Below are 12,634 nucleotides of genomic sequence, written 5' to 3'. Positions count from 1 at the left end.
GCAACAGATGAGATTTATGATGCAGCACCCACACAGGAAGTCATACTTCCCATTTTCCTACCAAAATATGTAGAAATGAGCAGTGAGTCAAGAATTTCGCACACCATTGTATTTACCAACAGGTTATATGTCACTCTGTGGTATTCTGCACTCTCCCCAGTAGTCTCAGGACCTGTCCACTTCACATTGCAAGAGCTTTTTTCATCCATAGGTCCATCAAGTCGCTGAATGTTATTGATTTCCTGGGTTCTCTGGTCCTCACATCACTGCTAGTCACTTCCTCTGTGGATGCAGCTTAACTCTTAAGAAATGTTGTCTTGTAAACTGCTCTGCTACTTCTACAGAGCAGGCCGCTTGTGCGGCGTGCAGCACTGTGTTCAAGGCAGGGGAAAGGTGCTCAGTACACTTTTAAAACCCACTGTAATAATTATACACTCTTTTTCAAAAGGACAAATGACACAACACAGGTTTAATGCATATATTGGAAACTTTATCATCTAACAAAAGTATTGCAACAACAAAATAGCTTCATCTTCTGTCTCTTCACATCATTGGTTTAATCTTCATAGAACTTTTTCCTTCCTTTTCCCCCAAAGTGTGCTCATTTTATTATTTCCCCTCCTCCAGAGAATTGTTGATATCTGGAAAAAAATGAGGAGAAATTGTGTCTTACTCACTAGTTCATTTTCACTAAAACACAGCCTCTGATATTTCTTTCACAAACTTTACTTGAGAAATTCTGTAAACTGAAGCAGGCATTCGTATCACTTGGGATCAAGGAATTTAGCATAGGTTTGTATCGTCACCACAACACCTACAATTTATGGCAGGTTCATTTCTGAAAAGCAGCATCAAGTGATTGATTTATACTGTCACTGAAGAGAAATACTTGCCAGTGTAAACCTGAACGCTGTATATTGTAAATATAATGGTGCAGAGAAACAAAAGACGTCGTTGCTGACCTTTAAGGCCTCTTCACTGCTTAGGAGAATGTTCCTTCGCCTGGTGAGCCTGCAAGACTGCAATTGCCTCGTCCACCTGACCCAAACAGTGGAAAGATTTAAAAAGGGGGAAAAAAAAAAAAAAAAACCTGAAACAACAGACCTCTTTGATAAATGTCAGGCAACAGCCAGAAAAGTGTTATATTAGGACAAAGACTGGAAATGCAAAAATGTCTGGCTTGGCAGTCTTCTTTATGCGATAAAAATCAATTTACCGTAACTCTAAGGCTTACCAAGCATCGACCTTCTCTCCAATAAATATATAAAAATCCAAAAAGAGGAGAAAATTACAAATCAAACTCAGACCTATCTAATTTCATGAGCCGTGTCTGGGCCCAAACTCTGCTGCACGTCCCAAAGTCAAATGATCACTGCGGCATCACTGAGAGTGAAACTGTCTAAATTCTTTCATCTGTAATAAAATGATCAGTGTTGCTGCTCTACCAGGTGTAACAATTACGTTTAACATCCAGGCATCCATGAAAACAGAATTTATTAAATTTAACAGAGTTATTAGTTAGCAGGGAGTTAGCTTGCTAGTTTCCATCTAAATATAATATACCATGTTCTGATTGAGAGACTTCTGAAACGAATTAAAAACGTACAGCTCTGCTATCACTTCCGACATAAATGAAGACAGGAAAGTAAACAGCAGTGACATTTGTAGGATTACTGAAGTTTGGCTAGCTGGTATATAATGATGTGCTACGTGATTGCTAGCGACACAGCTATGTTAGCATATTATAAACAGTGAAGCTGGAGGATGAATGCTAATTTTTTTTTTACTCTGTAAAAGTTAATGTGAGGGTTCCCGATGGTTAGGGACAAATGCAATCGCATGGCAGGATGCTGTAAACGGACCAAACTTCAGCCAGGAGAACAACTGAGATAATCCATCCACAATACGAGGTTAGTCATTAATATACTGCTGCATGGGCTGGGCTGTAGTTACATCGTAAGGTTTTAAAAACTGAGCTTTAAAATGAATATTGATACCTATATACCTAAAATTCTGATACCTATATGCATTAGGCTGACAGACTGTGACCGACTGATTAGATATTTGTTTAACAACTAAATTGTACCTAATAAAGTGGCCAGAGAATATTCTGAGGTCAAACTGGACCATGTGTGGCACATTAACTAAAATAAATTTTTTTCCTATAACACGGGGAAGGATGAAGATGTGGAGCTAAACAAGTGGACCTTGACTTCCCTTTTGCTCAAGCTACTTCAAAGGGAATAATGACAGCGATGGGCAAACAGAATTCAAAAGTATTTAAAAAACATTTCAGCATGGGCTGTCAAAAAGAAAAAAAAAGGAAGAAATGCTTCTCCCACTTGAGCGTTAGACGTTAAACCGAAGGTTTACAGGTATGACTCCGACATCCTGCCACCACCAATGTGCAAATGCTGTCACTAGAACAAACCAGCACCACCTATTTTCGAGCTATTTTGGCTTCACTGTTGTACAGGGGAAGGAAGTTGTGGCTTATCATTCATCTTTATATATATACAGTCTACAGTGCAGACCAGCTCACAGAAAAACATGAACATTAATGTACCTTAGCGTGCAGGGACTCTTGCGACTCCAGCATATGCAGCAGCTCTGAGTTGTCAATCTCCAGCAACATCCCAGTGATTTTACCAGCCAGGTTTGGATGCAGAGCATGAATCAGTGGGTACAGTCGCTCCCCTGTGTGTCACAGCAGAGACAATGGAATGAAGACAAATATACACAAGCTGTTTCAATCTGCATTGCAGAAAAAAAACAAAACAGGCAGAACTGAGTGATGACAGACCAAGGAGCTGTTTCTGATCCATTGGTGGGGCTGCAGCCAGCACTGAGGCGGTAAGTGGCTCTGGGCCTTGAATGTGTACTGGTGGCTCCATCACTGGCGCAGCAACAACCTGAAGACATCCAGATGCCAATCGCCTAAATGTTTTGTCTTAAACATATTATAGCTGTAATCACCACCCACGCAGATACCCACACCCACTCACAGAACAAAACAATCCCACAGATGTTTCTCATTTTCAGCTTGTATATCACTGGTTAACTCATGTCAAAATGATGTATAAGAAGGGCTATTTTCCTTAGCTGCCTTTTACATTTTCCAACGACTATTAATGCAAATTTGTTAAGTGAATCTAAGCCTATATTCAGCAACAATCTAAAATAAGGTTGTCATTTAACTTCAACCTAAGCAACTACACTGCAAGTCATTGTGCACCCTCAGTGCTCCATTTTTAATGCTTCAACTTGCTGTCTGGGTTTCACACGTTTTTCTTGGTCCTGGCTAAGTATTAAAAATAGAAATGACCACAGTGCAAACACTACCTGTAGTCTAGGCATGGGTGCAGGCACAGTAACAACCTGCTGAGGGTTCCTCACTGCTGACGCATACTTGTACTGGCTGCTTCTGGCTACACTGGCAATGTCAGTGCGCCCTCCTACAGTCTGGGTTCCAATGTCATCTAAAGAGAGAGTCAGCACCATCCACGTGAATGGGACATTTCAGAAGGAGACTGCTTGTCTGCTGCCATAGTTCAGGAGCTCACTTGTCTTTTGTGTGGAGGTTACGATGCGTGGCGCCTGGGTGGAAGCCTGTCTGACTGTAGCGATGGGGGTCGATCCACGTCGGGGGACAGAGCCAGAAACCAGCTGGGTGGTGTAGGGGCCTAAACATGTAGAGAACAATTATATCATACAGTACTGTGCAAAACTCTTGAGTCACCATTAGCTGCCTTTTGGTCTTTGTTCTGTTTCCTATCAAGATGATCCCACACTGCTTCAATAATGTTGAGGTCCGGGCTCTGAGGATGCCAGTCTGACTGGTATTGTTCCACTATTTGTTTTTCTATCCAGGTATGCTTTTACTGCACTGCCAGTGTGTTTTGGGATCACTGTCAAGCTGAAAAATTAATCCTTGAGGAACTACTCCTCACGACAACTTTTACAGATCAACATGTTTTTTGTTTGTTTATTTAATTTATTTATTTCAAATCTCTACACAAGTGTAACAGATATTCCCTCACCCTGTGGTCTTGGTGGCTGTCCTGTCCAGCGAGGGACTGGTCTCACACTGCTGACAGCACTGTGGTTGTAAAAGGAGCGCATGGGAGGCTGCAGATATAATGCAAATATTAGCACTGGTGCAACTTCAAAATGTCAGAACGTTGGGAGCTGATGCAAATTTGCCCAGACTTAAACAACTGATAAAGTCTGCCCAGACTTTATCAGTTGTTCTTTCTTTTTTTTTTTCCTTCTAACATTTTGATGACACATTTTTTTGCGTTAATAAAATGTCCTACTTTGTTCCCGACGTCACCGTTTAAAGAGCCCTACCTGTGGTAATGTGACATAATATCCAGACTGATGGTATGAGTCGATTAGCGGGCTGGCCATGGTTCTCAGGGTAGCAAGTCTTTGCATGTATTTATTTGTTAGAATTGCTTTACGCTCCTCTCGCCGCTGAGCCAGAGCCACATACAGTGGCTTGGTTGCAACAATTCTCCCATTCATTTCAGTCACTGCTTTTGTTGCCTCCTCAGGGGAAGAGAAACAGACAAAACCAAAGCCTTTGCTTTGGGAGCCATCTGTCATCACCTACAGGAAACAAAACGTTCACAGTCAGAAATTTTTAAGGTACCTAACACTAATGAAAACAAAAAAGGTCAAACCAGAGACATTATATAAAGAAGCTTTAACGGCACCCAATACATCCTGTATGGGGAGGGGATAACCCCCCCCCCTCCTCAACAAGACAATTTAAAGTCCACATTCAGGAACACCCTTTTCACATATGTCTTTAGGAATACCTACATCTCAACAACTTGATATCACTATAAAAACTTAGGGATCGAACCACCAATACTCCAGTTAATGAATAACCCGCTTCACCTCCTGAGCCACAGTGCTTTCATGAGAGGAACAGAAATGCATTCATGTCAGCAATCTGCATAAATCCATTATTGAAATGTTGTAAAGCACCTTTGTGGAAAATAATAATTTTACAAACATTATTTTGGCACAAAATTTACTTACTGCTAAAACAGAAGAGCATCGCAGCTACTGTGAACACACCAAGTTCAAACATCATTCCCTCGCCATAAAAGCTATTAGATTTTAACAGGAACTTTCCCGAAGGAAAAAAGGTTTGGGCATTCATGGATTTGTGTACAAAGAACTTCATTACTTTAGTGGGACATGATCCTGTTACCTCACCTTTGCACTGGTGATGGTGCCATAAGGAGCAAACTCCTTCCGAAGTCTCTCATCGTCGATGCTGTCGTCCAAGTTCTTCACATACAGATTCACCCCCTGGAATTACAAAGAGTTAAGTTCCTGTCTTCTCAAGCTCAACAATGTAAAAACACAAACCTAAAAGATGATCAAAATGCCATTTTACAGTTTGGAGTAAGATGTTCTGTTCAGTCTTTCCATCAACACTAAAATGGCCATACATTCAATGGATCAACGTCACAAGTTAAAGCCTATCTGGCTAAAAACATTTCAAAGGAATTTTCTTCTCACACATGAAATCCAATCAGCTCTGAAATTCTTTCTTTGTAGGCTAATGCTGCTAAGCTATTTCATCATGCTTCCAGTTATTCAGTTATCTAGTTAAGCACTCCTTCATATCTGGATGACACATTCCCATCTGACCTTAAGAGAAAGCACTACCCAAACTGTTAGTTGGCTTTAGATTCCCTTTTGTTGCTATTACAAACTTGATTATTTATAAAACAATGCCTGTGTTTTCTAGTTGGGATGGCCCAATGGACAGGTCTGCTTCCTATCCGGTTCATGACACGCATAAATCAATCTAACAAAAGAGTATTTTTGATTCTTTTAACCATTTGGCAATGTCAGCAAAAGAATAAAACACCAAATACTCAATACTGAAAAACAATGGTGGAAAAAAACCATCATAACCTGAGCTTCATGCTGAACACCCACATATACCGTTTGGATAAATGACAACTTTTCTACTTTCATTTGGAATGATTTCCAAGACAATGTTTGACTTTACTCTGAGAACATCAGGACTGTGTAAATTAATATCAGATAATGTACCATTTAGGAATGCAAGGAGGAGACTGAGTCTGCCCCACAGGTGACTCCTGAAAAGCCGAGTTAGGACTCCTCCTTACATTCCTTGATAGTTAACTGGAGAGATTACATCTTTCAGCTGACGTGGTGTTTGTTTCCAGATGACCTAGAGACCAGGGAGATCTGGATGTCTCTGCATAGACTGCTACCCTGATGACCCAGACCCAGGTAAGCAGGAGAAAATGAATGAATGGATTACAAGCACCACTAAGCCTTTAATATATTCAGATACATTGCACTATAATCACCTAATAATTAATTCAAAATGATCAACAGTAAGAACAATTAAGTAGTATTCATATTATAGTTTCATGCAAAAAACACAGCAGCACCTGATAGCGCTGAATGCGGTCCTGTTTGATTTGGTCAAACTTGCGTTTGAGCTCTCCCTGGCGCTCAAGACGCTTCTGAGCCCGCCCTACATAGAGGATTTTCCCATTGATCTCCTTTCCATTCATTTCATTAACAGCCTGGGAAAAAATAAATAGCATAGGGATCATAAACATACAGTGTTACGTACAGTGTAAGTGCAACTGGAAAGTATTCAAAGTGCTTCACTTGTTCAATATTTTGTTATTCCAAAACTGATTCATTTTTCATGAAATTTCATGAAATTCCTTGCATGATCGCCTGTCAGATCTTTCTACACCTTGACTCGAGTCCACCTCTAGTAAATTCAGTTGACTGGACATTATTTGGAAAGGCACCTGTCAGACCACAAGCCAAGCCGTGAAGTCCAAGGAATTGTCTGTAGACCTCCAAGACAGAATTGCAACGAGGCACAGGTCTGGGGGAAGGGTACAAACACATTCTGCAGCATTAAACGTCTCCAATGAGCACAGTGGCCTCAATCATCCGTAAACGGAATAAGTTTAGAACCACCAGGACCCTTCATAGAGCTGTCGGTCAATCTTAGGGCCTTAGTCAGAGAGGTGACCAAGAGCTGGATAGTCACTCTGGGGCTCCAACGTTGCTCTGTGGAGTGAGGAGAACCTTCCAGAAGGAAAACTATTTCTGCAACCGTTGACAATCAGGCCTGTGTGGCAGAATGTCCATACAGAAGCTAATCCTCAGTAAAAGGCACATGACAGCCTGCCTGGTGTCTGCCAAGAGGTCTGAGACCAATGTTCTCTGGTCTGATGAACCAAAGATCGAACTTTTTGGCCTGAATGCTGAGCATCATGTCTGGAGAAAACCAAGTACCGCTCTTCACCTGCTATGGGGATGTTTTTCAACAACAGGAACAGGAAGACTAGATGCCAGATCCCTGATGACGACCTGCTTCACGGCACTCTGGACCTTGGACTGGGGTAAAGGTCCATCCTCTAATAGCACCACAACCCTAAGCCCACAGTCAACGTAACAAAAAGTGGCTTCAGTATTACTTAGTGAACGTCCTTGACTGACCCAGCCGTAGCCCAGACTTTAATTTGATTTAACATCTCTGGAGAGATCTGAAAATGACTGTGCACTGATGCTCTCCATCCAACCTGATGGAGCTTGAGAGGTTCTGCAAAGAAGAATGGGAGAAACTACCCCAAAAATAGGTGTGCCAAGACTGCAGCATACTCAGAAAGACCTGAGGCTACAATTGCTACCTAAGGTGCTTAAAGTAATGAGCAAAGGCTTTTAATATTTATGTACTTTTTTTTCTTCTTGTTTTTAATAAATTTGAAAGAGCTAAACTTTCTTTGCAAAACAAGGAATGAGGCTATAAAATGACAAAAATGTGGATCAAGTGAAATGCTGTGAATACATTTCAGAAGCAATGTACCTTCACAAGAGAAATTCAAAAACCACGATACTCAAAGAATTTAAGGTTACACATTTTTTACCAACATTATATTTTCCAATTCAAAAAAAGGTCACCCTTTTCTACCTACTTAACTCAAACACTCCTGAACAGGATTCATTCAAGGTCTACAGTGACTGCATTATGATCCATGTGATCTTTTGTTGGGAGAAGTAAGATCTGTGTGCACACAGAAACTTGGTCCACACTACCTTCTGGGCATCTTCATGATGAGCATAGTTTACAAATCCAAATCCTCTTGAACGACCCTTCTCATCCTTCATGACCCGTACACTGAGAGTTCTCCCTGAGACCAAAACCAGACCATGAGATGCAAAGTGATCAAAACTGAGCTAAAGGAACAAAAAAATAAAAAATAAAATAAAAGCTCACAATATTTTTATCTTACCAAATGCAGAGAAAACTTCCTTTAGTTTCTCATCAGTGAAGTCTTCACCAAAATTCTTGATGTAGACATTGGTGAACTTCATAGCCTTACTGCCAAACTCCACCTCTCTTTCCTTGCGTGACTTAAAGTGGCCAACAAATCTGTAGATGTGATTTAACACGTTAACCAGAGAGGAACAAATGAGGAACAAATAAAAGGACATTAATTACAGTATGTTAAATTATCTTTGGCTACAAGACAAATGATGAGGACAGATCAAGAACATCAAACAAACAGCTTTGTTTGTTTGTGATGAATACTGTTACCTGCTTACCCCTAAAATAATTTTATAATACAGATAAAGACAACAAACCTAGACAGATATCCTACCTATTCACTGACCTAAGAAGATACAACTGACATTTTTCTCCCAGGAAACGGGCCTTTGAGCTGACAATGCCACATTCCAACCGTTTACCTGCCTTTTGACTGAGCAAACAAAAACAAAACAACAACACATGGAATAATCATCTGCAAAACGTGGAGTTTTCAGTAGTATTTAACAATGTAAATAGTTAAAATATATTTAAAAATCACCCACAACATTAAAACCATCTGATTAATATTGTGTATGCCACCTAATCATGAGACCTATCCCTGAGTGTGTCTTCCATGGAAGGAGCCTGTTTTGCCACAGATTGCGGGTGCTCAATTGAACTGAGACGTAGGAAGTTTGAGGAACGTTGACTTGTCCTCCGGGCCACTGAGTGCCACTTCTGGTGTTTGGCTGTTTACATGGAGCCTTAGATCAGAATGAATAGGAATGCTCCATATAAAAAGACCTCGATCCAAATAAACAGGCTTAAATAGTCCTAAAAATATTTATATATATTGCAGTAGAGTGGTTTAAAGGTAAGAACAAAAAAATTACCAACCATTGCAGGCTACACTAAAACACGAAGAGTTGATGACAGTTAAAGTTTGATCTGTAGCATAGCACACAGAAACAAGTGTCTGGTGTCAATGTGAAATGTCACATCGCCTTGTCTACTGAAAATGACTTGCTTTTTCCCGACCAAGTAATGTGAACACCCACATGTAAAAATGTTAGGAGCAACATATAATTACAGCAACTACTGGGGCCTGTTTTATAGAGGAAATTCAATATACTCTGGTATTGTAAAACTAGTCTCCAGAGAGCCGTTTGGCCATCAGGCACTGGTTTTGTTCATGTTAATCTTTTTTGCTGAACAGAAAGTCACGGAAAAGCCACAAAGGATAGCCACAGAGGATGGTAAATGTGTGAATTAGTCATCGTTTTTACAGATGTCACACAGTTCTGATTAAATCCATTGGCGCATGTAAACGTCAGATCATATTAAATCATGTATAATGTAAAACAGCTCATTTCAGCCTTAAACTGAAATGAGTTCAAAACAAAAGAAAGGAAAAAAGTGAGCACATAACCGCAGATAATTTGACGTATCAGTGGTTTAATGTTGTGGCCGATCCTTGTACATATTCTGCTCTAATCTTTGCCTGAGCTTATTTTTTTGTAGGCTACATTTAACCACTGACTGGAAAGAACAGTGGTAAACAATTGAGTATTTAGTTCACTCACACTTTCCTATCATTCAGTAGCATCCCATTCATTGTTTCAATGGCCCGGTTTGCAGCCTCTTGAGTCTCAAAATGAACAAATCCATAGCCTTTGGATCCTTTTTCATCACAAACAACCTACAAGACAAACATTATAATCGGTGCAGATTACAAAGCTTTTGCTGTATCAGTAACCATCAACTAAAAAAAAAGAAAGAAAAAAGTAGACACTCCACAAACAGCTGCTTCAGCTCTGAGAGACTGCCCAGGTCACTTACCTTACAGGACAAAATATTTCCAAAGGCTGAGAAGGTGTCATACAGTGCTTTGTTGTCAATAGACTCATCCATGTTCTTGATAAAGATGTTCCCCACACCAGATTTCCTGAGTCCTGGGTCGCGTTGAGACCACATTATTCTGATTGGCCGACCTTTGATGACATCGTAGTTCATCGTATCCAGGGCACACTCCGCTAAAACAAAGCAGAAAAATTAAAAGAACTTACTTACAAAAATTTTATGTATAATAATATACATTGTATACAGTCCCCTGTCTTGTTAGGTACACCAGTTCAACTGCTCCTTGAGGCAAATATTCAATTAGCCAATCACATGGCAGAAACTCAGTGCAGTGAGGCATGTAGACATGGGCAACATGTCCTGCCGAAGTTCAAACTGAGCATCAGAATGCGAAACAAATGTGATTTAAGTAACTTTGAATGTGGTAGAGTCGGCAGACAGGCTGGTCTGAGTGTTTCAGAAAACTGGTGATCTGCTGGAATTTCCCCACACAGTCATCTCTAACCATCCAGTTAGCAACAGCTGGGCGAAAACACCATGTTAACTAGGGGGCCTCTCCTGTCAACTAAGAGCAGAAAACTGAGGCTACAAATCACACAGGCTCACCAACACTGAACAACAGAAGACTGCGTGCTCTGATGAGCCTTGACTTCTGCTACGACAGATTGTAATGTCAGAATTTGGAATAAACAACATTAAAATCTATCCTGCCACAAGTAGTGGAGTATGTACCTAATAAAGTGGAGCATATATTCACTATATTTCCATTGCATGTGTCACCACAGAGAATTAAACTTATATTCTAATTTAAGTTGTAAATTCATTTCACTCTGCAGTACTTTAGGTTTAAAATGTGGTTAATAATTTAGTTTACTTAATTTAGTTTATTCAATCTTGATATTTTTCCTGACTTGTTTTAGGAAAAGTCATGAAATTTTAGATATTTCTTTGATTTTGCAGCCATGTTACAGACTAACCTTTCATCACAAATCCCCCAACTATCATGAATTTGCTGATCGTTTTTAAGGTGTAGTGTCCTTCCCACTTTTAAATTCAGCTCCGAAGACAGTGATCTTTAGAATCACTTTAAAAGTCTGCTCTCATTAGACTGAAACAAGTCTTAACATTTTATAGCATTCACTGAGCAGTAAATGGTCACAAAATCAACCACACTGGTACTGTACCATCAGCAGGTTGCTGGAAGTTTACGTAGGCATATCCCAGAGATCTGCGGGTGATGATGTCCCGGCACACACGGATCGACATGATTGGCCCAGCGGGAGAAAACTTCTGGTAAAGCATTGCCTCTGTGACATCAGGGTGCAGGTCCCCAACATACAGAGAAGCAAGAGGATATGCTGGTCCACTGCTGTTCATTTTGGGTAATAGCTATTTGGAGAAAAACAGTTATGAGTGATTTAGACTTGTTTTTGTTGTGTTTCTTTTCTTGTTATAGTCACTTCTAATGTGTCAGTAAAATTAGATGCACTTCATTGTACTGATCTGTATTGGCAGACATGTTTTTCTTTGTTAATACATCACATTTGAGAAGTTTTTATTTAGTACTCAAAAGTAGAAGAAATTATGTTAAATGTGTTATGTTATAATTAATACCTTTAACTGTATTTTATCTGATTTCCATGAGATTTACTGTCAAAGAAATTAATTTTACTGTGTTTTCAATGTCATCTACATGTGTTCAAACCATTTATTTCAAACAGGGGTGGAACGAATAACAAAAACAGATCTGCATGATGCACTTGAACAGTGTCACAAACTACACAACCTCCAAAACGTCAACACGTGAATCAAAACACAAAAGAATCTGCAGGCCCTGCTCCAGGCCTGATTAAATTAGGTTTGCATTAAGCACGTAAATTGTTAACTCTGTGTCTGAGTGGATAAAGTACCCCAACATAAAAATAGTGAAGTGTATCCGAAAGTTAATACAAAGACAACTTCAAGACAGAAAGCTGTGGAATGTGCACAATTTGGAATCTAAAAATTCCTAACATGGTAAACATTTAAGTTATGGAACTTTAACACGTAGCATAGATATAGCATATGATTCAAAGCTAAGCAGTAAAATTAGCTGAAGCCTTGTCCTTTGTTTCTGAACTATTCATCAAAGTTAGCTAAGATGAGGAACCGTGTGACTTCGACTAAATAAACTTACATTTCTAGCTACTGCGTCGTACTGGAGATTTCCCGTTAAGCAGCTCGTCGGTACACTTTCCACATGGGCGGGAGCTTGTTTTGATTTAATTAGCGCCGTGGAACACCTGCACCTCCTCTCCGCGCAATACAGTTTCAATTAAGCTGTGAGGGCTTCAAACATTAAGTGCACGTCTCTCTCCGCGATGCAAAGTAGTTCTCATTAGCATATCAAGTGCTAATCTAATTTAGCTTGCCCTTTGCTTGTAGAGAAGAGGGCAATTA

General features: G+C 39.9%; 1 protein-coding gene across 4 annotated transcripts; it reads right to left on the bottom strand.

Annotated features, from left to right (window-relative positions):
• Window positions 1-468: 468 nt before the first annotated feature.
• On the bottom strand, window positions 469-12,611 carry LOC116324797 (embryonic polyadenylate-binding protein-like). Of its 4 annotated transcripts, none has more exons than XM_031745544.2 (17): window positions 12,372-12,611; window positions 11,380-11,584; window positions 10,175-10,368; window positions 9,919-10,034; window positions 8,688-8,786; window positions 8,319-8,458; window positions 8,122-8,216; window positions 6,450-6,587; window positions 5,230-5,325; window positions 4,351-4,611; window positions 4,041-4,128; window positions 3,564-3,683; window positions 3,343-3,479; window positions 2,804-2,912; window positions 2,567-2,697; window positions 963-1,038; window positions 469-641 (listed from the first exon to the last, which is right to left on the bottom strand). In XM_031745544.2, the coding sequence occupies exons 2-16, from the start codon at window positions 11,570-11,572 to the stop codon at window positions 976-978; spliced, it is 1,980 nt and encodes a 659-aa protein (XP_031601404.1). In that variant the 5' UTR covers window positions 11,573-11,584; window positions 12,372-12,611; the 3' UTR covers window positions 469-641; window positions 963-975. The 4 variants fall into 4 exon arrangements, with proteins under 4 accessions (XP_031601404.1, XP_031601405.1, XP_039460309.1 ...); XM_031745545.2 differs by having other exon boundaries at window positions 8,700-8,786; XM_039604375.1 differs by lacking the exons at window positions 8,688-8,786; window positions 12,372-12,611 and having other exon boundaries at window positions 11,380-11,572.
• Window positions 12,612-12,634: the final 23 nt, after the last annotated feature.

Source organism: Oreochromis aureus, linkage group 20 (assembly GCF_013358895.1).
Source record: "Oreochromis aureus strain Israel breed Guangdong linkage group 20, ZZ_aureus, whole genome shotgun sequence".
In the NCBI taxonomy this organism is placed as follows: Eukaryota; Metazoa; Chordata; class Actinopteri; order Cichliformes; family Cichlidae; genus Oreochromis; species Oreochromis aureus.
This window is presented reverse-complemented; position numbering and strand designations above follow the sequence as displayed.

Coding starts and splice junctions, on each gene's coding strand:
- LOC116324797 (XM_031745544.2), bottom strand. CDS start 11,572: ATGAACAGCAGTGGACCAGCATATCCTCTTGCTTCTCTGTATGTTGGG. Junction 8,217..8,318: donor GGAAGTTTTCTCTGCATTTG/GTAAGATAAAAA, acceptor TTTTGGTCTCAG/GGAGAACTCTCAGTGTACGG. Junction 3,480..3,563: donor AACCTCCACACAAAAGACAA/GTGAGCTCCTGA, acceptor CTCTCTCTTTAG/ATGACATTGGAACCCAGACT.